Source organism: Apis florea, unplaced genomic scaffold (genome assembly GCF_048593485.1).
Source record: "Apis florea isolate Af1SG1 unplaced genomic scaffold, ASM4859348v1 contig_3785_pilon, whole genome shotgun sequence".
NCBI lineage: Eukaryota > Metazoa > Arthropoda > Insecta > Hymenoptera > Apidae > Apis > Apis florea.
The window spans coordinates 195,022-221,152 of record NW_028256852.1 but is presented as its reverse complement, the minus strand read 5'-3'; the positions used below and the strand labels follow the sequence as shown (position 1 = coordinate 221,152).

The 26,131-nt window shown below is 22.9% G+C and overlaps 1 protein-coding gene across 6 annotated transcripts in view; it reads left to right on the top strand.

The window, feature by feature from the left end:
* Positions 1–6,092: 6,092 nt before the first annotated feature.
* The window catches only part of poe (E3 ubiquitin-protein ligase-like protein poe), a 30,553-nt gene continuing 10,514 nt past the window's right edge, over positions 6,093–26,131 (top strand). For 2 of the 6 annotated variants that reach the window (XM_086915452.1, XM_086915449.1), the window contains exons 1-34: positions 6,093–6,600; positions 6,760–6,857; positions 6,940–7,394; positions 7,489–8,013; positions 8,092–8,255; positions 8,342–8,576; positions 8,666–8,783; positions 9,085–9,260; positions 9,350–9,518; positions 9,612–9,841; positions 9,907–10,030; positions 10,224–10,450; positions 10,837–11,046; positions 11,137–11,324; positions 12,706–12,847; positions 12,939–13,216; positions 13,317–13,623; positions 13,708–13,865; positions 14,105–14,338; positions 14,445–14,656; positions 14,725–14,899; positions 15,005–15,295; positions 15,396–15,584; positions 15,664–16,397; positions 16,474–16,676; positions 16,741–16,900; positions 16,983–18,364; positions 18,444–18,601; positions 18,783–18,929; positions 19,010–19,042; positions 23,336–23,537; positions 23,701–23,890; positions 23,989–24,378; positions 24,467–25,032. In XM_086915452.1, coding sequence (XP_086771578.1) covers positions 6,479–6,600; positions 6,760–6,857; positions 6,940–7,394; positions 7,489–8,013; positions 8,092–8,255; positions 8,342–8,576; positions 8,666–8,783; positions 9,085–9,260; positions 9,350–9,518; positions 9,612–9,841; positions 9,907–10,030; positions 10,224–10,450; positions 10,837–11,046; positions 11,137–11,324; positions 12,706–12,847; positions 12,939–13,216; positions 13,317–13,623; positions 13,708–13,865; positions 14,105–14,338; positions 14,445–14,656; positions 14,725–14,899; positions 15,005–15,295; positions 15,396–15,584; positions 15,664–16,397; positions 16,474–16,676; positions 16,741–16,900; positions 16,983–18,364; positions 18,444–18,601; positions 18,783–18,929; positions 19,010–19,042; positions 23,336–23,537; positions 23,701–23,890; positions 23,989–24,378; positions 24,467–25,032 — 9,192 coding nt within the window. In that variant the 5' untranslated portion in view covers positions 6,093–6,478. Of the gene's footprint in view, positions 6,601–6,759; positions 6,858–6,939; positions 7,395–7,488; positions 8,014–8,091; positions 8,256–8,341; positions 8,577–8,665; positions 8,784–9,084; positions 9,261–9,349; positions 9,519–9,611; positions 9,842–9,906; positions 10,031–10,223; positions 10,451–10,836; positions 11,061–11,136; positions 11,325–12,705; positions 12,848–12,938; positions 13,217–13,316; positions 13,624–13,707; positions 13,866–14,104; positions 14,339–14,444; positions 14,657–14,724; positions 14,900–15,004; positions 15,296–15,395; positions 15,585–15,663; positions 16,398–16,473; positions 16,677–16,740; positions 16,901–16,982; positions 18,365–18,443; positions 18,602–18,782; positions 18,930–19,009; positions 19,043–23,335; positions 23,538–23,700; positions 23,891–23,988; positions 24,379–24,466; positions 25,033–26,131 lie in introns of those variants that run through there. The other 4 variants (XM_086915453.1, XM_086915451.1, XM_086915450.1 and 1 more) reach the window with 3 other exon arrangements.

Below are 26,131 nucleotides of genomic sequence, written 5' to 3'. Positions count from 1 at the left end.
ACAAACTAATTTGAATAATTCAGACAATATGCGTTTTTAGCTCAATTTTGTCGAATTGTAATAATCAAATTGTAATAATCAGTGTGTTTTATTCACTATTTCTATATTTTTTTACATGTCTACTCTCAAATATATGAATTAACTGATTTATATACAAGTTAAATTGGTTATAATAGTTTATTCTACAAGCGAATTGATTATTTATTGAATCAATTGTTTTATTCTTAAGAAATTTTATGTATGTCTTTATATGATAAAATAAAAGAATTAGCATTAAAGGAAATAGACAAATGTATATACATATATATGGGTTTACCGAATATCGTAAAATCGTGAATACTTCTTTGGTTATTACATTAATTTTTTCAATTTTTTTCAAAATCATTGAGAACTTTTTTTATTTTTTTTCATTATATATATATATCAAAAAATGGTTAAAAAATGTCAATCAAAATCGTGAAGATGTAAGATTTTTTCACGAATTCTCCAATTTAAATCATTTTAAATTATATTTTTAATAGAAAATATGTTTATAAAAAATGCGATATGTTTATGCGATAAATCTAGAAAAAATATATTTAAAATATATTTTTAAAATATTAAAAATATATTTTTAAGTCTTATTATGCATAAATCAGTATAACATAGAATATATTACATGATATATAATGATTTGATTTGCTTATTTCAAATCTATGTAAAAAATAAGAATTTACTAATAATTATTAAAATTTTTTTTAATTTCTTAAATATTACTCTATATATATACTATATATACTTATTTTTATTATTATCTAAATATAATCGAATAAAATTTTTATGTTCAATAACAACATTAAACATGCTAAGAAAATTATATTTTACACTTACATAATAATTAACTTATATTAAATAAAATAAATCCTATCGAAAAGATATTTGATTTTTCTTAAATTTAATTTGCTTAAAAATTGCAATCGATAAAGTTATATTTTCCATATTAAAAGTTAAAAATGATTATATTTGAAAAAATTATATCGAAAAAACAAAATTTTGAATTAAAAATAATTTAATTAGGCAACTCAATGAATATATGATGTATATTCATATAAGTATGAAACGAATATATATATATATATAAAACTATAAAAGCTAAGATGATAAAAAATAAACGAAATATTATTGGAGCAAATTTAGCTTTTTTTAATCGATGTACTTCCAATACTGCCATAATCAAATTTTGGTAAGCAACATTCGCTTGTCAATCAAAGATTTTATGAAATTGTTTTAGATTTGTTAAATTTCCATAATTAAAATAATGAATATAACGAATAAAGTTGATGTACTCTATTTATATATTTATAAATACGAACTTCTTAATTTTTTAATAATAAATAATAAATAACATCAATATAATATTAAATATTCTAAAAAATTTTTTTTACAAATAATAGAGTTTTCTTCATAAAAAAAAATATTACATTCAAAAAATCTTTGACAAATTCTTATTCGCAACAATAATAATTATTTGTATAGTTTAAAATTGTATAATTTCTTTATATTTAATATTTTATTGCGATATTGAGATAATTTATATTATTCTCAAAGTGTAAGTGTAGTGATTTGTTATGTGTAATTTCTTATTTATCATTTTAGTTCATAAATATAGCAGCTAAAAATAGCATATGAATAAATAAAGTCTGAAAAAAATTATATCTATAAGTTGTATATAAGTTGATCATATAATTTAAAAATAAATGCGACAATAGTGAAATGATTTATATGTATACGTGTGTATATAATTTTTAAAATTTTTTAATAACATTTCGATAACTAACAAATTTATATGTTTAATGATAGCTTATTTAAAGTCGTTTATTCATTTGAAATACTATTTTTAGAATTCTTGAACATAATCGCATAAAAATTTTTAAGTAAAAACGAACTTCGTTTAATATTGTCCATATATTACATATACTCTTTTCATGTACATGACTTATAAGATTTATTATGATTTGGATTTATTTATGAATTAATAAAATTTGTTTCTCATAATTATTATAGATAACTTGTATGCATTCACGGTTAATATGTTGAAGAAATATACTTTTTACGTTTTGAAAATCATATTTACTTATATATGGTATATATATGTAATATATAGTATATATATATTATATACTATATCCATTCAATATTTTTAAAAAAAAATAATTTGAAATAATAATTTTTTTTAATTTATATATAAAATATATTGAGAAATATGTTTTTGAACATTGTTACCAAATTACTGTTATATGTTTTCAAAAATTATCCGTTAATATGTATTCATGACTTACCAAACTCTTACGAATACAGAATATATAAAAAAAAAGTTTTATATATATATAGATATATATATATATATATATATATATATATATTTAAAAGTTATAAAAAGTTTAATAAGAATATATTTTTTATTTATAATTTGTTATTTATAATTTATAAATTTGTTATTTATAAATAATTTATCGGATTCATTTGAAGCTAGAAATAAGATCAAAAGAAGTCAATAACATGAATTCGAAATTAAAATTTACAACATTTTGAGTATTAAAGCATATAATTTTAAATCAACTTGTTAATTAACTTCCTTCTTGTTGATAAGCTTAAAATATACATTGTTAATATAACATTATTTTAAGCAACTTTTTTTTGTACATAATAGATCAATTTTAGTTTTCGAGTTATTTATAAAAAATTGTTTATCATTATATTTTGTCTATACATATACAATGGGTAATGAAAGTATTCGAACATTTACATTTACAATTTTTGATGAACGAAATATATATGTTAAAAAAACTTATTTAAGATAATAAGAGGTATATAATAGGAAGGAAATTTCAAGATTATGTCAGCAAAATTTAAAAATGATTTATCAATTTTTGCAGTAGTTATAATATATTATAAACACACATTAGTAGATTAAAAAAGTATTCGAATTGTTGATATGTTCTTAATAGTTTTTCAATATTTTAGCCAGAAATATAAAATACTGATACTAAGTGAGATTATTTTTCCGTTCAGTTGATATCAAACTATCATTCCATTAACATAAAAATATGCGATGTAATATTCAAAATCCGAAAAAGTCTAAAACACAAAAGTGTGAACGAGAAACTCTCTTTCGGCTGCATAAGAATGAGAAATCATATAGTAAGATAGTAAAAATTGTAAATAAAAGTAAATCTACGGTACATTATATCATTAAAAAATCAGAAACTGAAAAAATAATTGTGAATAAACCTCGAAGAAAATTAACTGAAAGAGACGAAAAAGTTATTATCTGCAAAGTAAAAAAAAATCTATTATATCTACACTTACACTTTCAAATATGATATCGGAAATGTTTGACAAAGATGTTCATCCCCAATTATGTTGACAAATCTTACGAAATAAATAATAAAATAATAATTTTCATAGAATACCAAGAAGAAAGTCATACATTAATAAGCAAAATCAAAAAAAGGAATTGACTTTTGTAAAAGCATTTGTAACAAAAGATAATGCTTTTTGGAAAAAAATGATATTTTCTAATGAATCTAAGTTTAATATTTTTAACTCGGATGGGCGAAATAATGTATGGAAAAAACTAAATATGGAATTGGATATACATTCAAAATATGTATATACCCAACAGTAAAACACAATGATTCAGTCATGGTATGGAGCTGCATGATAATTAGTAGTACAGAATTTAGTATATATAGTAATAATTATAATATTTATTGACGGAATACTTGATAAATACAAATCTCTAGATATTATAAAGAACAATCTTAAAGATAGTGCTCATAAGTTGGGATTGTTGGAGGACTTCTACTTTTAACAGAACAACGATTCTAAACATATGGCGCAGATTGTGAAAAAATGAATCATATATAATATACCTCATATATTAAATACTCTATCACAGAGTCCAAATATAAATCTCATCGAAAATTTATGGGCTGAAATGGGAAAAAAATTAAATAAATTTCAAATAGCTTCAAAGTAAATGCTTAAAAAAAAAATTATAAAAATATGGAATCATCAATTATAATTTTAAATCACTGGTTCATAGTATGGAACGTCGACTGAAAAAAATTATTATCACAAAAGATAGTCCAACAAAATATTAATGTTAAATAATACTGCATATATGAAGCGTTCTAATACTTTTGTAACCTATTAACGGTGCGTGTTTATAATAAATGTATTATAATTATTGTAAAAATTGATGAATCATTTTCAAATTTTGCTGAGATTTTTGTCATTTGCAGATAATTTTGAGATTTCCCTTCTACTATATACTCTTATTATCTTAAACAAGTTTCTTTAATATATATATTTCGTTCATCAAAAATTAAATAAATATAAGCGTTTGAATACTTTCGTATATCCGCTGTATATATACGATGTATACAATTATTACTTTTCAATTGTTTACAATGTGAATATGATATCCTGGGTCAACTAATATATATTAATATTCATCTATAGAGAGCTTAGATACGTAAAAATATTGGAAAAATATAAAATAATTCTTGATATTAATTAATGACTAAATATATAAATATATCTAAATGATTTAAATATATAAAATTTTTTCATATATATATATATATATATATATATATATATATATATATATATATAAAATATTCAAAGGAATTTTAAAAAAGGATAATGTTCAAATCTGTTGGAAATAAATTTTCAATAAGCTCATCTATTATACATATTGGTTATCTTAAGTTTTACATGTAAACAATTGAGAAGTGATAATAGAGATAATAATATAATATAGTTAATATAGTTATAATTTAGTTATAATATAGTTATAATATAGTTATACTAAGTTAACATATACATATATATATAGACAAAATTCAATGATACTAATAATAATATTAAAAGTTTTTTGTGAATAATTTGAAAATTAAAATTGTATAACCACTTATCTGCAAAGAGGATTAATTAATTAAATTAATTATAGCTTAGGAAAAAAGTTTTGCAAAGAATAATTTATACAGAATAATTTTAATCTATTTAATATAATTATCTTTTGAGTTTCAAAATATTTTTAAATCAGATTTGCTTTGTTTTGAAGAGAAAACATCTAATATGTATATAATATTTTCTCTTTCTCTTTCTAATATATATATAATAATTTCAATATATATAATTTCAAAAATTATTGATGTATATCTAATATATACATAATATATACATAAATATTTTTTCGTAGCTATACATATAAAAGATATGGAAATTATTATCTTTGCTTTATCCTTTTTTGTCGCTATATGTGATAGATAATTATCAATATTAAATATATTACATGGTAGAATGTTTTGTATTACATGGTAGAATGTTATAGTAGTTTTATGAGTTTGTTACAAGCAATGTTCGCAGAAAAAAATCATAAAATGATTATAAAATACAAAGTTAATTTTCAATAAGTATTCATATTCAAAAACAAAAACGATTTTTATTATCATTCTTTAAAATATAATATTTATTAGAATCTCAAAATTATGAATTATACTTATTCAATGAAATTTTATATATTTTTTGTTATTGCGTTTGAAATAATTACAATTATTATGATATATATATATATATAAAACGTAATAAATACAGAGTAGAATTAGAATAAAACTAAGGGATTACTTTTACATAGAAAAAGGAAAATGTCAGTTTTTTTTTTTAATTTTATTGTTAAGATTTTTTGCAAAATACAAACATACAATAAGTAAATTGATAATTTATGATTATGACATTTATCATTCCGTTATAGATATATAGATATATTTTTAAATTGTGAGTAAACATTGACAATAATATACTGGAAATAATAGTATATTTATAAATTATATATATGTTTGTTACAGACTAATTTTTAAAATCTTGAAATATCCAAAAAAGTATTATATCAAATTTTCTATTATTTTTTTAGGTAGAATAATCTATTCGATTGTATTATGATTACTGACCTATGATATCTTACATAAAAACCTTAAGCTTAATGCGCAATTATCTAAGTCATTTCATGAATATGAAGAAGATTTTCAACGAAAGATCTTGTTAGTATAATCAAATATGTATATCTATAAAATCAAGTATTATTAATTTTCTTTTCTTTTTGATTTAATTTTTTTTTTTAATTTTCTTCATCTAATCTTTTTTTTTATTTTTTTTTTATAATAAATACGTATATGTATACGCATATAAGCTTGCATAAAACTCTATATAAATGCATATGCAATTTAAAAATTGCGCAAGTGCAAGTATATCGAAAAAGAAAAAGAGAAAGGAAAGTAGAAAAGGAAAAAAAAGAAAAATTTAGGAGAGACAAAGAGACATAATACGTAAAAGAAACGTTTATATACATGTGTGAGTATGTAAATACATATAGTTAAAATATCGCTGAGGAAAAGGAGACAAGTTCGAACAAAGTCGAACAGTTTCGAAAATGGCGACCAAGATTCGTGCAAACTATACATGGTCAGCGGTAACGAAACCATTATTAGCAATATCGCAAGGATCATTTGACAAAAATGATATCTTGGAATTGGCAAAAAGTATCGTTATACGGTAAGACTTATAATGTTTTTTAAAAAAATGATTTAAATGCAACAAATTATTTCATGAAGAAAGAAAAAAATCATATAGTGACAACTTTAAAAAAAGTGATTATTATGATTATCCATTTATTTATTGAATTCACTAATTTATTTTTATTATAATTTTTAGCGAATATGATTTTCTCTGTAAAGGAGAATTGTATGAAACCTTTTATACATCCGTGGCAGTTCTTGCAGCGGATTATTTCTGTGCTTGCATCAATACATGTAAGAATTTTTGTTTAATCATTATACAAAACAATTTTGAAGAATTATATAATTTCTTATTCACATTTTTATGATTTTTCAGTTTCTAAAAGCCAAATATCCATAGTTTGTCAAGCATGTAGAGTTTTGCTTCTTCGTCTTATGGAAAAATTATCTCAGCATCAAGTTCAGTTGGGAAATGGAACTTCTACTGTTTTAAGTACAAAACAATTATTGCTTCCAATTCTTGCTCTTTGTACTGGACAATCTTTACTTTCATCTACTGAAGAAGCAGCTTTGATTACTATTATAAAGAATTCTAATATACCACATGACATTAAATCGCAATTATCCCCAGAAACTGAAAAAGATGCTTCTCAATCATCTAAGGATTCTGATAGAATTCAATGTGATTTATCAGGTAGCATTTTAGAACAATTAACTATGCCATTGCAAGGTTCTGCAATGTCAATATCTGGAGTTATTGAAAATCCTAATGAAAGTGCAACTAAAAATATGAATGATAGTGTTGTTAATGAAATTCATTCAGACATTAAGGTATTTTTTATTAAATATTTTTATGAATAATAAGTGTTTAGATAATAAAAAGGTTGATATTATATATTTTGAAAATTTTATTTTTATCTTACAGACAACATTTGTTACAAATAATATAAATATTCTTCGAAATATGGATGTTGGAGATACATTATTAGATATGTGTTTGAACCTTCCACATTTGTCATGTTATACTCGCAAATATCAAGCATATTTGCATAAAAAAAGTTTCACTTTGCCTGTGAATGCCTCTGATGCACATGCTATACGTCATAATTTACATTCTGTATCAAACGATATTAATATTGTTCACAATGTAATATCTTTGCCTTTTTTAGAACCTTTAACTCCAAGCAAGTTAGAAAAACTATCATTACTGACTATGTCTTGTTTATATTGTTCAATTGTATATGCAACTGCATCTAGTATTGTTGGAATAACAAATGCTGTATCACCTAAATGTAGCACAAATACGTCTGCCAGCACACAAACCGTTTCAGGTATTAAAACAGTGGAAGAAGAATATGACACCTTAGCAATTACAGTGGTAGAAAAGAGTCTTGAAATATTTGGTTTAGTTTCAAATGTAATTAAAAACAGCACACGAGCTGGAGGTCATGTAAGAAATTATTTTCATATTAACAATTTATTTATTTATATAAGAATAATTATATATTTATTTGATTATTTGTAATAGATTCTACAAAATCATCTATTAATTGGAGTCTGGTTGTTGGTAGCTGGTTTACAAGCTCAACTTACAGTTAGTGGTTTAAGTGCAGCAGATAAAGGAAAAGAAGAAAAGGGTAAATCACCTAGTAAAGCGCGCGATGGAACAATTCGCGTTAATCTTATGAAAATGTAAGATATAAAATAATTAAATATTCTTATTATTTTATTGATTGATACAAATGAAAGAAGAAAGTGATTAAAAATTTATGTTTTAGTCAACAAGGTTTTGGAGTACTTTCAGTTGCCTTAGCTTCTCATGCACTTACATTAATGAGTGCTTTATTGGAAGATGTTTCAATTGAAGCGATTGCTGACTGTTCAACTCCTCCAGAACCAGCTCCATTAGATATATTATCTACTGCAACTGCGCTTCAAAGAGCAGTCACTTTTTTGCAAGCTGTACCACTAAATCACTTATTGTTTTATTTAGCCACTATTAGTTACAGACGGGTCAGTTTGTAATGATTATACATAGATGTTCCATTATTTAATTATTTTGATTTAATTGATTTTATTAACACTATAAATTTATACTATAGGCTTGTACTTTGAAAAGAATACAAAAACATCCATTTGAAGGTGATGCTTTAAGTCAATCTGATTCCACAACTTACTATGAAGATCTTTTAAGTTGCTCAGATAATTCTACTGATGAAGGTAAAAAAATATTTATTGTGTTATATAAAATTTTATATATTTTTTTGTAATAATAATTAAAAAAAAATTAATTATATCTTAACAATATCTTTTTTTACTTAAATATAAAATTATTTTTTGAATTATATATAAGATATAGATTATAATCATATACATAATATATAGGCTGTTTTTATATATTTTACGTTATATATATTTTTCATAAATAATTTTAAAATTGTTATTTTGATAATTTGATAATTTCAATATTCATATAAAAAAGAGATGATTAACGGTTTAAATGCGTCTTCTCGCTATACAGAAAAAACTGTTATGTCGATAGAGGAGGACAGCGAACCTATTTTGGGTTTATGGTTTGAAGAAACAATTGCCCCGTCCGATGGGTCACCAACAAATGGTACAAAAGAATCCAACAATGAAACCAATGCTGAACGAACTGTAAACACTATTGTTCCTGATAATCGTGAGCCTCATGGAGTAAGTGAATTAATTTTTTTATTTTATAGATATAAATAAATAAAACATAATATAGTAATTAGTTTAATTCTTTTTGTATTATCTTTTAGTATATATCACTGGCCACTAAAATTTTTCAATTTATGAATCAACATTTGATTGGTAATAGAAGTTCTTATGTTCGCGAATATGTAGTAAATGGTTTAGTTGAACAACAGATGGTTATATTAGCGGCAATAATCAGAGATTTAGATCACGAAACTGCTAGAACAGAAACTGGTAGGTAATCTGTATTTGAGTAATGAGTAATAAAAACTATACGATGTACATTCATCAATATCAATATTTATTCATTTATATATTTCATTTTAGGAACTATATCAGTGTTCTATGGTGCCACGTTAGGCACTATGTACTCTGAATTTTCTCAAGCTTTGAGTCTTTATACGCATAATTTACTTGTTCAAAATACATTAAGTGAAGGTTTACAAAATATCCTTCTCCAGCATTTAGGTGTGAATCCTTGGTCAGGAACAGAAAGTACAAGTCCGTGCACTTGGCCTCTTCAAGTTTATCCAAGAACATTAAGTGTATTGGCACAGGTATGTTTTTGTTATATTTATGATGAAATCTTATAATTTTTAATAATTATATTTAATTATAATAGGTACTTTTATTAAAACCTCGATCTGAAAAAGAAGCAGCTTGTATAAGTATATGGCATCGTTTAATTACAACTTTAGTGGAAAATGTGTGTAATCCACCTTCTACATTTGAAGCTGAAAATGAAGGTGAAAGCACAAAAATGTTTTTTAGATATATAAAAGTTATTTTAATAATGTATATAGATAAACTAATTTATTGTACTTTATATTTTATTTGTTTTACTTTTATTTTCTTAAAACATTGTTATTTATATTGAAAAATGTATAATCAAATTTTTAATTTTTTTTTTTTATCATTTTTTCACATCAATATTTTCAGATTTAAATGTGGAACATGCTCAATTGGTTTTAATTTTATTCCACTCTCTTAATTTTATGCAAAAAAAATCAGTATTGCTTGTAACTGGTAGTGGTGCTGTACGTTGTAGTGAAGCGATTAAAACTCCAATGAAAGATTCTCAATTACTACATTTATCACGATTATTATTACTACTTGAATATATGATGAAACATCTTTATGATGCACCTCCTGCATTGCTTGAACAAGTAAGTAAATATATATATATATATTTAATTATTGATCAAGTTTATAAAAAGCATTTAACATTATTTTGTCGTTCATCACGATTCATTTCATTTTTTATTTTAATTTTCTTGTTATATATTTTCATTTATTTCATTATTTCATTTTTCAATAAGATTATAAATATATACATTATTAACATTATATTAAATAATGTTAATGTAAAATGCGAAAATAACAACGTGTTTGCACATACAAAACGTGACAAGATACCAGGGCCACTAAATTGAAAGATATATTTGAGTGGTAGTAAAAATCTTGTACATTTTTATTATAAGAGATTTTTTTTATTCTTGTTTGAATTTATCAATAATTTATACACTATATATTTTTAATAATTAACGCATAGGTTCGGTGGAATCTTTTTTCTGCTACAAGTTTAGTTTGCGACATGAAAGATGGTAACAAACAAACAGCCCGTATTTTTACACCATGGACAGTAATTGAAGATAATTATCGTAAGATTGGTAATCAAGATGAATTTTCAATGAAACCTCGGTTTTATAATCTTTCTACCACAGATTTCAATAATCAGGATACTCCAAAATTAGATGGAGTGGTTGGTATTATAATGTATTGAATTGTTTGAAGAGTTTTTCTTGATATTTTTGATCTTGTTTATTATGACTTAATTATTAACTGTATGCAGGCTTGTAATTTCATTCTGGGTGCTCCAGATAAAATGAAATATCCACTTCTGGTTGATGCATTAATAGATATTTTAAATGTTCTTAATCAAGCTGATATACAAAAGAGAATTAATGCTGATGGCAAAGATAAAACACCTACTTTCATAGGATTATGTGCAATTCGATATTGTTTTTCTATATGTTGGCGGTAAGTAATATTATGAGTGTTTTTATAATAATATATATTCTTTTTATAAATAATATTTATAATTAATTAATGTATAATATAACTGTCAAGAAATCTCGTGGAACGACATAGGGATTTTCTTTTTTGCTGATTGATATATATTATAATTTAATCTTAATGATTTTTACTTTGAATCATGTTTATCTATTTTTATGAATATATTAAATTGTTAAAATTAAATGCGTATTTTTTCCAGAGGACTTATTATTGTTGTTAATTATAAATTAAATAACTACATATTATCATTGAATTTTATCAAAATGTAAATTTATATGCAAATCTTATCAAAAAATATTATACTTACAAAGTTCAAAAATACTCTTTTAGATTTTAATATAACATAGCTTATTATATATATAGTAATTCTAACTACAATTATGTAGATGACGAGATTATAGAAGATATTAATATATTCGTGGGCATCTTTGAAGAATCAATTCTAAAAGCTAAAATAAAAACAAAAATTGATATACAAATATATACAAATATATAAATATTAAGATTTATTTATTAAGTTATAAGCAATTTAAATTTGCATTAGTAAAAACAAAAATAGAATAAGATAGTTTTATCGATAATTCGATAGTTCTATTATATCACTGCCTTGCTCTAATCGTTGACCAATAAACATTGACAAATAAACATTGACCAATTTTTTATCAATTATGCTTGGAGAAAAAGGGGATAAATGTATAACATAAAATTTAATTTACAAATTATAATAAGTTATATAATTCTAATTATATTATAATAACAATCTTTATCTTTATAATTTTAACTGTAATCTAATTGTAATTCAAATTATAATTTATAATTTATGTGTATGTTTATTTGTACATTTATCCTTTTCCTTATCTACTCTTCTATTATGTCAGCAATCTTCAGAAATATAATAGTTTATTATTTGTTATTAATAAAATAAAAATAAAATAAATAGTTAACAAAATTGCAGAAAATAATTCATATTTGAAGAATTTTAACATTTGATATAATAATTTTTTGGAAATTTATAAAAAAATAAAGTTTTCAAGTTGAAATTTATGATAGAAAAATTATATTACTATTGTTATTCTATTTCAATTTCTATGAAAGAAGTTTATGAATAAAAATTGTCATTGAAGAGTTGTTTTCATATATTTACTTGTTTACATAAATTTTTTAAATTTTACATGCATTTTATTACTTATATTGATAATATATATAATCTATAGTTATAGTTTCAACTATAATTATTGTGCATATAAATATATTAATACACTAAATTTTATTGAAATATGAGAGTAAAGAATAATAATTTCTAAAACAGTTTTTGTTAGAATTATTTTTCTTGAATTGTTAACAGATTATTATTAATGTTACCACCATCTACTCTATATATGGATAAATTAGCTCTGGGTGAAGAAATTCCTGCTGGACCAATGTTATTATATTCTTTAATTTGGGGGCCTAGAGCCGCATGTAAAACTTTTACCAGTTGGATGAATGTAAGTATTAATTAGATGAAATTAATTAATTCAAATTATTTTAAATCAAAGTGATTCATTTGTATTAAAATATTGTTATTTTTGCCTATAGGATTGTTTAATCAGACAGGGAATGTATGCGCAATATGCAAGAAATCTTTTGAAAACAGTATCATCCACTGTAAATTCTCTCAAATATGATGTTACAGTTACAAAAAATTGCATTACAGCATTGAAACCAGAGACTAATTTTAACAATAAAATAATACCAAAAAATGCATTACCTAAATTTAGTTCATTATGTATTTTGGCTGCTGTTATTGGCAAGTTACAAATTCTTTTTTATGAAAACATATTGAAGACTCAAAATGAAACTATTGAAAGTTCAAAGTAAGTTGAATTATTTATATTTTAGTAATATGATTCTTTTTTTTATTTAATTTTAAATATTTTAAATTTGTTTTTCTTTGTTTTTTCTTCTTTTTTATAGAAATTCGCAGAGTTCAGAATCCGGAAATACTAATGCAAATAAAATGATGATCAGTATTCTTCCACATGTTCTTTCATTGACTGAATCAATTCTGTATTCATGTCGATCAAATATATTGCACGAGATGCTTGAATCTTTTGAACAAGATAATAAATATGGCCCTCGAGATTATTCTATACTTGACAATATTATTGCAATGGCAGGTGCAAGTTGGGCAAATGAAGCATCTTTGATCTCTTTTTTACCAAATTCTGTAAAATCTGTTATAGATAAATGGAAATCTATCAATGTCGTTCACATTCCTTGGGTAAATTTTCAATGTCGAATTTAGATTTCTAAAAGATATTACATATAATAAGTGAATCTCTATTAATTTATTTATTGATCATAGAACACTTATACGAATGATGTTATACCAGCAGAAAGTTACATTTTGGCTACAGTATGTCAACATGTGAGTTCACTTTCTGAATATCCCATGTTTTCTATTAATCCATCTTTGAAGAAATTGTTGCATAATTTAGTTACATTTATGGTGGAATATGTCACGTAAGTCATAATTTAATTTATATTATTAAACAGCGGATGTTTATACAATTTTAATATATCGATATTATGCATATTATACAAAATATATGTTTTTGAAATCTAATTATTTTATTTATTATTTTATATGTAAATATGCATTTGCTTATACATTCGTAGTCTATTTATTTCTATTGCTTTTCGCTAATTATAATTAAATTTACATTAATTATATAGTTATTTAATATAATGTTTTTTTATAGTCCTACGATAGCACCAGAAAATACAGATGTGCATACACAAGCGTTGGATATCCTTGTTGCATTGTCTATGGATGCTCGCACAGATTATCTTCAAGATATGATTAATAAAGCTTTGACAAAATTATTAGGTGATAATGATAGTGAAACGCGGCAATTGCGAGAACATCTTTTTATATTGCATCATATGTATAATTTGATAATTGAATACACGAATGATATCCAAGATCCTGTTAGGTATTTATTTATCAATAAAAATATCATAAAGAAAAAAAATTAATATTTTAAGTTTTTATGCATAAATTTTTGGCAAAATATAATTACACAATTTCATGTTTTTTAGTATTACCATTGATGAAAAAATTTTGAAACGATGTATTAAATATTGGGAACAATTATTAGAAAAACCAGTTGGATGTAAGGCATTAGACTTATTTTTTGCACCAAATAGTAATCGATCTCTCGTTTCTATATTATTATGTATAACATCTTCACGATCTTCACAACAATTTGCCACACATGTTTTAAGATTTTTCAACATGTTGTTCAAAACAGGTAATAAAGTAATATCTATTTAATAGTCTTTTGTTTATTCGTTAAATAATGTATATTTCTATATTTAGCTGAGAAAGGAAGCGATGGATCATTAGAACGTCTTTGTGGATCGGTTTCGAATTTAGCTAATGTAGAGTCGGAAAAATTACAAATATGGTTGAAGCAAATTATTTTAGGAGCAACAAATATCTCTCCAAATACATCTTCAACAAATATTCAATCTACAATAATAACTGCAAATGCGTAAGTAAAAATTTATTTATATATAAATTTATTAATATAAATTATTTATATATAAATTGAAGACGTTTTCAAAATAATTAATTGATTAAAATAATGAAATGATAGATCGGTTGCTATTGCTAATACAACTGAAGATACTCAGAAATCAGATGAAGTCAATAATGTACCAAATAATGAACAAGACCGATGGTTAATTTCATTATCAAACGATTCAGCTAGTAATAATCAGTCAACAAGTATCACTGATGATCAACAACAGCAACAGCAGCAGCAGCAACAACCACAACAACAACAACAGCAGCAACAGCAACAACAACAACTCCAACAGCAACATTCAATGCATGAAAATAGTCGTCTTCTACGAGCGCTTACAAATTATATAGTAAAAGAGAAGAGGTAAAATTATATTCTTTTGTTTTATATTCATTTTGATTGTTTTTTATGTATAATATGCATTTTATTGATTTTATTTATAATATGAATCTTTCTATATCAGCATTGATGAAAATGTGCCTGTAACATTTCTTCGAGCTCTTATACCATTAGCTTATCATATTCTTTCTCCAACGGTCGAGGGCAATGGTTTTTCGGATTTAATGAATGTTATGTCCACATTAGCCGATGCTAGTTCTGAAAAAGGACATACATTATTATTTAAAGCTGCAGTTGAATGGATAGAACTTTGGTAATACATAATATTCATTTGTACATAACATATGTGCTTGAATAAATACTTATCAATCAATATTATTTACAAATTACAGTAAGGAACAATTAATGAATAAAGATTTTCAAAGTTTGGATAAACCGTTACCATTTGTTGAAGCTGGCTGTTGTATATTGAATTACATAGCAGATATAGTAAGTGCAATATGTCCTCAATCACTACAATCACAAGATCGAGCAACTAGTCCACCATGGGAAGGTACTACTCCAGTTAATGATGTAAATGATAGTGATTGGATAGATGAGATTCCACATGAAGATGAAGATAGTGCTGCTGAAGATTCTGATGATGATAGTCTTTGTAATAAACTGTGCACATTCACTATTACATTAAAAGAATTTATGAATCAACATTGGTATCATTGTCATACTTGCAATATGGTAAATGGAGTTGGAGTTTGTACAGTATGTGCCCGTGTTTGTCATCGCGGACACGATGTTACTTATGCAAAATATGGAAATTTCTTTTGTGATTGCGGTGCCAAAAATGATGGATTTTGTCAAGCTTTAACTAAACGGAGTCCTCAATCATTAGAACATCAGAATACAACAGTTGCTGTTGGTTCTGGAAATACAGCTGCATCAACCAGTGGTTCGACTAGTGTTGCTAGCACAAGTTATGGAAATACACTAGGTACATCCACTGAAAATCGAGATCTTCTTCTCACAAGTAGTTTACGTCGAAGAACTTCCAGTCCTCTATACTTTTCCGATAAACCTGAAAGACAAGGACGCGATAAACAAAGACATGCATATTTAGCCAAACAGCTAGGTAATTGTCTTTTTTATTCTTATTTTCTTAAATTATAAATTCTTATTTTAGATTATTATTTATTTTAAATATGCAGAAACATCAAAAGATTGGATCCAAAGTCATCTTTGGAAAAGTGGTTTAGTATCATCATTAGTAGATCTGACTGGTACATTATTACCAGCTGTAGATGCATCATGTAAAAAAAACTCGGCAATTGGTTGCCATGCTCGTGCTCAAATGGCATTGAAACAATTACATACAGTGGACAAAAAGTTTGAATATACTGATCAATTAATGGTATGTATATGCTATCATTTAATGAAATTAATAAAATTATATTTTTTTTCAATGTTAATTTCAGCTTCCTACATTGGGATCACAAGAAGGAGCATTTGAAAATGTTCGTATGAATTACTCGGGAGATCAAGGGCAGACTATTAGACAATTACTATCTGCACATATGATACGTCGCGTTGCAATGTGTTGTTTATCATCTCCACATGGTAAAAGACAACATTTAGGTAAGTGATTATATTTTCCTGTTTTGGTTTATTTAATAATTTACACAAATTAATTTAAAAATAATATATTTTCCTTAAATAGCGGTTTCTCATGAGAAAGGAAAAATAACGGTATTACAATTAGGTGCATTATTGAAACAACCTGATTCATCAAAAAGAAAATTAACATTAACAAGACTTGCTTCTGCTCCAGTACCATTTACAGTATTATCTGTAACTGGAAATCAATGGAATGAAGATTTCTTAGCAGTCTGTGGTTTTAAAGATTGTCATGTATTAACTTTCAATACTTCTGGCACTGTATCCGATCATTTGGTTCTATATCCTCAATTAGAAACTGGCAATTTTATCATAAAAGCAATTTGGTTGCCTGGATCTCAAACTCAACTTGCGTTAGTTACTGCAGATTTTGTAAAGATTTATGATCTTGGAAAAGATGCACTTTGTCCTCAATATTATTTCTTAGTGCCTACTGGAAAAATAAGAGATTGTACATTTATGCATGCAGAAGATGGTGTTTTTTATCTTTTAATAATATCTTCAGCTGGATATATTTATGGTCAAGCAATGGATGAGGTAAGCTCAGCAAAATATGGACCTTTCTATGTAACAAATACTCTCGATGTATATCATCCAGAAATAAGAGATAATGGTCAAGTTGGAGGTGGGGGCGTATCAATTTATTATTCGCATGCTTTGCAATTACTCTTCTTCAGTTATGCATGTGGTAAAAGTTTCATTGCGCCTCTTAAATACATGGAAACTGATGTAACAACTGTATTTCAAATTAATCTCACGGGCAACAAAAGTTCAAATGGAAATAAATCAAATAATAATCAACCACAACCATTATGTCAATGGAGCGAAGTACCTAATCATCCTGGATTGATCTGCTCAATTTTAGAGACGAGCAATAATCCTGTAATATTAATGATTAAACCTGATATAATAATGATTCAAGAAATTAAAGCTATTCCTGCTAAAGCAAAAATAATGGATATGGTTGTCATAAGACATCCAAGTTCAAATGCTGAGCATCGTACGACTTTAATTTTGTTATGTGAAGATGGAAGTTTAAGAATTTATATGGCTGGAATGGAACAAACTGGGTATTGGATGTCTTCTACCATTCAGCCAGTAGCTACAATGGCCACAGTTAAACCAACGCGAAAGAAAAAAACTATCAAAACAGGAAAACCAACAGGATCTGTTACTTTTCCTATTGATTTTTTCGAACATTGTCAAGTGATGAATGATGTAGAATTTGGCGGTAATGATTTGTTACAAATTTACAATGTTGCCCAAATTAAACATAGACTCAATACAACTGGAATGTACGTTGTTTCTACGAAAGCAATGGGATTTACAGTTGAAGTTACCAATAATGACGCTGTTTTGGTTATGACGGGAATTCGAGTATTACTTGGAAATCAAGATATTCAAAGGGTTCCAGTTTATATCGAAGTAAAATCAAATCAATCTTCAATCTTAAAATACTCGATATATATATTTATTTATACAATATTTTATTTGTATTTTGTAGGTATTTGGTAGAAGTATTCGTACAACTTTAAGTAGAAGTCGTTGGTTTGATATACCTTTTACACGAGAAGAAAGTCTTCAAGCTGATAAAAAATTAACTATTACATTTGGACCATCTCAAGATCCCGAAGGTGTCATTATAGTGGATTGTATTAAGGTGTATGTATTGTAATAGTTTTAATAATAATTATATAATATTAATAATAATAATTATATTAATAGTTATAATAATAATAATAGTTATAATGCATTTTTATTAATAATCTAATCATATAAATTTTTAAAATTAATATGTACTAATAATTTGTTTTTTTAATTTTATTAATATTTTCATATTTAGATATGGTAAGACAAAAGATGCTTTTGGCTGGCCTGAAGAAATAGAAGATGTTCCAACAGGTCAATCAACATCTGCACCAGTAACCACAATAAATAGCGAAACAGATAGTGCCCTATCTGCACCTGCTTCTTTATCCTCTGTTGATAGGTATGTAAATATTAAAAATGCATATAATAAATTTATTAATTATGTACAACGAAATCTTTTATCGTTGCATAATGCTTTAGCACCACAAAGGACAATTCCCTTGATATTGATAGGTAAGAAAAATTTGAAACAATTTTAGTTTTATGAATTAATTAAAACAACAAAAAGTCATTATGTGATTTGTTAATATTAAAACATATATAGAGTGTTCGATTTAACTTAAAAATTTTTTAATCCTTACTAAATAACTAATAGTGACAATTTCATTAAAACTTATATGACTATCCGAGGTCTCAGAGGTCACAATTTTTTATTATTATTATTAAAATATATGATTCTATTTAAAAAATTTTCTATTTAAAAGTAGATTTTCTTTATATATTCTTAATATATCTATCTACAAAAAACTAATAACATCAATATATGCATTTCTTGAAATCATTTAGTGTCCATCAAATTATTTTTGGTTACGAATAATAATAATGATGTAATTCAAGATGATAATATTTAGTAAAACTCTGTATATTTGAAAAATTTTTTTTTTATAATTATATTTATATTTTATATAATTATTTTTATAATTATCACTATTTATATATTTTTTTAATTATAAAATTATATTAATTTATAAAATTGATTTTTGTTTTCTTAAAAATCTTTTGAATTTTCTTCGTAAAAAATATAAAAAGAAAAAAATAGCAATAGGTATTCAATTTTGAATAAAAATGAATATATAAAAAAATAAAATTAAATTAATCTCAAATAAAAATCAAACTTTTTTCATATTAAACAGATGTATAAAAAAAATTATAGATATTTATAAAAATAAATTAAAAATAATTCTTTAAAAATAAAAATCAATGAGAATAAATATAAAAAAGAGAAATTTGCAATAATATTGTTTCATTTATGTTGTATATTTCAAATATATAAGATATGATGTTTGTATTTAAAACAAATAAAAAAATAACATACTATATATAGTCTTTCATATTACTGGTGAAAAATAGATTTTATTAATAACTAAAAACTATAAATAATATCAGTAATTTTTAATAATTTTGAACAATTAATTGAATATTATAAGACAAGAAAAAGTGTAAGAAAATCATAAATCACGAAAGAAAAGAAAATAAAAATAAATAAAATTAGATCTCATAGACTTTCTATAGTGATCAAAATTTAAAAAATGTTTTAATTAAATATTATATGAGAATGAACAAATTATTATTATTATTATTATATTATCATTATCAATTTATTCTTGTCATAAATTTGAAAAAGTTTTATAAAAATCACTTTTAAATTTTTAAAATAGAGTATATATTTTTTATTGTATATTCTTATTATTTCTTTTTCATGTTTTAAAATATATTTAACCATTTTGAGTTAAATCGAATATGTTTTATATATACAAGATGTTTTATGTAATTGAATATCTCATAAGAGATTAAAAAATGTTTTAACAATAGTTATTTACTTATAAAAAGAGAAAAAAATTATTTAATTTGTATTGTGCAAAAAATTTTCATCAAAAAATTTTTATATGAAAAATTCCAAATAATGAGGAACATTTTAAGATTAATTTCATTTCTTTAAATTATATGATTCTATTTAAAAAAAATGAAATTGATTTTAATAATTTGCAAAAAAATTGTTTGTTCAATATATCGCTCTTTGAATCAAACAACTTTTATTAAAATATTTTTTTGATAATTTTAATTCTTTGAAAAATATTCGAGTTAAACAAAACACTGTATATATAAATATAGAATTTTAATATGAAGAACCTAATATATATATATATAGCGGTTGAAAATCGATCGTCATTTAAAAATAAAATAACTTTTTAAAATTGAACTAAACAACTTTTGATCAAAACTATTGGATAAATCTTTCTAAAATGCTAGAAGAATTAATTTACTAGATAATGTGTAAAAAAAAAAATTTAAAAAAATTGCTATTAATCGGAATCGCAAAGAAAAAACTAAAGCTCATATTTTTTTATATGATTTTATAAAAAAAATTTAAATTTTTTAGATTTCAATGAATTAATTACATGCATAAAATTTCAAAATCAATTAATATTGCTATGAGCTAACGATCAAAAATATTCAAATTTACAATTTTTTTATAACTATTTTCGATAATTATAATAAATTTTTATATTTTTCGATATCTTTTTTATACAATCAATAAATTTTAATAAATAAATTTTTTTTAATAAATTTTATATATGAACTATATATAGTGATTTATATTCATGTAATGTAGTGATAATATATTTTATTCATTATTACTCTGTATATTTGATTATAATTAAATTAAAATATATAATTAAATAAATAAATATAAAAAAATATTTTAACTTAATTTATTTTAATTTAACTTTTTTTATTTTGATAAAGCATGTATTCTTTTTGATGGGAATGTAAATTTTATTTATATAAACTAATTATTTGTTATGTAACAAATAATATATTAAGAAATGAATTATTCTATATCACAAAAATATTTAGATACTTAATCATTCATTATATATTTAATATTTCTTGATTACTTCTTTAACATAATATTTATAAATATGTATTAAGCAAGATATATAATATATTTTGAAATATTAGTTATTATTTAAAAATCATCTTGATTAGTCAAAAATTTTGAATATTTGATAGAAAAATAAAAACTTTGTTTAGTGTTTAATTATTTTAGATGATAATTAGTTATTTTTTTCGCGAAAAAAGAAAATCTTATCGATAAATTTTAGACATTTTTTTAAATTTAGCAAAAATACTATGGCAAATATTATAGATATTATAATCATAGAAATTGAATAAAATTCTTCAAAAGGAGAACTTGAATATTATAAGAGAAATAAAAAAGAATAATTTATATATTTTTAAGTTAAGTGGTACATATTATACATAATTTACATAATTTTTACATAATTTAATATTTAAGAAGTTAGGAAAATTTATTTAGATATGGTGTATGTATCTAATGTTAAAATATAATGATAAAATATCATATAAAATAATATATATAAATGAGGCGAATTCATAAGAAAATATATATTATATTTGTTAAACAATTTATTTGTAAAAAATAATTTTGTTATTTTTGTTGAGTAAAAAAAAAGTAAATTCAACTTATTTCTTTGAATTTGACAAACGAAAAATAAAAGCTTAATTTTAAAAATTTAAATCTAATAAACGGAATTGAAGAATTTATATAGATGGCATTTTAAATAATAGGTATTTAAATATTTTTAAAATTAAAAAAAAAAAAAATGTATGCAATGGATATTGAAAACACATTCAAATTTTATTGTAATAATGATCGAAAACATAAAGCCAGAATTTAAGAATATCTATAATACATATTATCTTGCACATCATCAAAATCATCAAATTACTTATTTCAACCCAATCAAAAATTTATGAAATTATCTATACAGAAAAGTTAATTAAACTGAAAAAATTAATTTAAAAAGTTATCTATATATGAAATTATCTATACAGAAAAGTTAATTAAACTGAAAAAATTAATTTAAAAAGTTAATAAATAAATAATTAAATAATAATAATTAAATAAATAAATAAATAATTAAAATAAAGATTATTAGAAGAATTATGCAAAATTATTTATAACAATTATAATTATATATACTAACATGCCTAATCAATTACAACATATAATCAAACAAAATGATTATCCATCAAATAGATATTTTAAAAATTTCATAATTTTTTTATGTTAAATTACTGTAAAAAATTAATATTTTTGTGATATAAAAGTAATGCCTTTTTCAATATATTATTTATTACATAAAAAATTAAATAAATAATAAAAATAATAAAAAAATAAATTATAAAAATTAGTCTAAATAATAAATAAAAAAAATTTGCATTTCCATCAAAAACAATATATGCTTTATCAACAAAAAATATGTTAATTATGATCAAATAATATAGAATATATATATATATATATATATATATATATATATATATATATATATAATATAAATAAATGGATAAAATATTGTAATACTTTAAATAATAGTATAATACTTAAATTATTATAAATAATTAGGAATAAAATAGTATAGTATTCATAGTATTTAACAAATCACTGTAATTTATTTAGATTTATAAAAAACATGTTTTTACATTTTTTTCATATAAAAAGTTAAAATTTTTTTAAAAAACTTTGTTTAAACATTATTTAATAAATTAATTCTAATTTCCAATATTTTAAAAAAAATTTAATTCATGAAGTTTTATTTTAAAAAAGTTCGTTTTAAAAGACAAATGATTTTCACTCACTTTATATGATATAATGTACAATATTAAGAACTTTTCTTATGAATAATTATTTTTTATTTCGAGCATATTTTTTTTTAGAATGATCGCAAGTATGTTAGAAGTTTTGGAATTATCATTCAATGTTCCTTCGAACGACGAAAACAAGTTATCATTGAAAACAACAGCTATCGAAGTAGCTTCACAACTGCTTATATTACCGACTCCTCCATCTGTACAAATGCATACAACTGCACTTTTAGCTGTTTTACATCCATCTAAACAAGCATATCATTTTCACAAGGTAAACTATGTAATTTATATTTCATTTAAATAATAAATTCAATCCAAAGCAAGAAAGAATTTTTTTTAAATATAATTTTTTTTCTAATTATTCATTTTTTGTAATTATTATTATTATTATTATTATTATTATTATTATTATTATTATTATTATTATTATCTAGGATCATGTATTATTATCACATGTATTGGATTCATTAAAATTGATGAGAGAATGCGATGATGCTCGTGACATAGATGCAGAAAACTTCTACAGATTAGTACTTATCGTTCGAAGTATTTCCATATCACGTCCACAAAATCTTGCAAAGTTTACCGAACAATTCACAAACAAACCAATAGATGAAATTAATGGTAATATTAATAAATCATTAATATCATTATTAATATCATTATTATCAATTATAAAGTAATTAAATTCTATTTTTATTAAATTCTATTTTTCAATTTAGTACCAATTTTCGAAAAAGATCGACAAAATATTAATCAATCTTGTAAAAATGCAGATGCAAATCAATTGCATTTGGTAGTACAACTTATGGAAATGTTATGGTGTTTACATATGGCTTATCCAAAGAATATGGCTCTTGCACCGGTAGTAGTTCCAGGATTAACTCATGTCGAAGGAACAATTCATGCAATTGTTGAAATAATTCATGCATTTACGACATGCGATGTAGAAAAAAATATTCCCTTAACTGCTAAACTATATTTACAATTATTATTATCATCTAATACGGCTATCAGTTTTACTGTTAAACAAGCAATAATTCGGGTACTTCGTCCGAGATACAAAAGAAGAAGAGTTTATATACCAAGTCCTCCTAATTGTAGTACACCAGGTAAAAAAAAAATAATTAAATTAAATATTATAATTCTATTATTATTTAATATTTTATTAGTTCATTCTTAATAAATGTATAAAAATAGCTATAGACACGGAAGAAAAACCAACAACATCGTCTATACAATCCCATCGAGAATTACCAACAACCACACCATCAACAACAATGGATCGAGAAACAGAACAACATTTGGATGTAGAATCAATAGGATCAGTGGTTGATCCTTTAGCAGTAATGTTAACAGCAGATAGTAATCAAGGTTCAACTATTCCTACAACTACTGCAATATCTACTACTACAAGTAGAAATTCTGCTGGTGGCACTAGTAGTACTGCTGCCAGTAGTAGTGAACCGATAACAAGAGGAGCAGTGAATTCCATAGAAACGTTGCTCGGTTCAGGAAATTTTCCACAGATATTGGATGTACCACCTGATACAGATGATGAAACAATGGTAGAATTAGCAATTGCACTTAGTTTACAAGACCATGAAGGTGGAAATGCTGATTTACAAGTATTACGACAAGGATTTCAACAAAGTCTTTCAAACTTGCAAGGATTAGAAAATCTTCAAAATTTAAATGGTCCAACTTTGCAAAGTTTACAAGCATTAGCAGCACAAGGTTTGGTTCAAGTTCAAAGTACCAGTCAAGTAAGTATTAAAATTTTCATTGTTTTGTTATGTTCGATTAAGAAAAAAATAAAAAGAATTTCAATGTATAATCAGAGAAAAATAAGTGGTAAAATAAATAATAAATAATAAGTAGTAAAAATGGTTATTGATAAAGTTTATTTCAAAATTATATTATTATGATTTACTTAAGTTTTATTTTATTTTCTATATATTTTTATATTATATAGATTGTTTAGTTATTAATAGTTATTATTTAAAATGATATATAAAAACAAATTAAATTTGAACAAAAAAATTATTTAAATTATATTTAATATCTTAAATTATATTTAAAGAAATAGTAAAATAAATAAAAATAATTTAAAATTAATAATTAAAATCTTTCTTGCAATTACTGTTCATAATTGAATAAATATGCTCTTATTAAATTTTTCATGTAATTCTTATTAATATTTTTAAAAACTAATCTTAAGTTATTAAAAAAAAAATATTTTTTTTTGCTTATCTAATGAAACCTTAAAATCTAATAGGTTCTATAATTATAAATATAATATATATAATATATATATATTATAATATTTTTAATAAAATTCAAATTCGGATATTTTATCAATTATTTTTTATTTTATTTTTATATTTGAATTACTAAAAAATTTTATATACGATTTCATATATGATTCAATAATATGTTTTGAATCATAGCTTTATTAAAAAATAAATATCTCTCAATATTTTCAATATCTTATTTTAATTTTTTTTTAAATTTGTTACTTTTTCTTTAATTGTTATGATTCAAATTTGTCTTCATTATTTCATATTATTATTTTTTAGAATTATTATGATATTTTTAGTTTTATTTTTATGATAAATGTGATTTTAAATCAATATTTAAAATCAAATGAATAATTATTAATTTTTAATTTTTAATTGTTTTTAACTTTTAATTGTTAAACAATTTTAAAGATGTAAGAAATAAAACTTACATGTATTTATTAATTATGATTTTTTTTTAATTTCATCAATAACCACTTTTCTCATTTATCCACTTATTTTTGTTGATTACATTATATAGGGAAAACAGGGATTAAAAGTTTTAGAGGTAAGATGTTTTGATAAT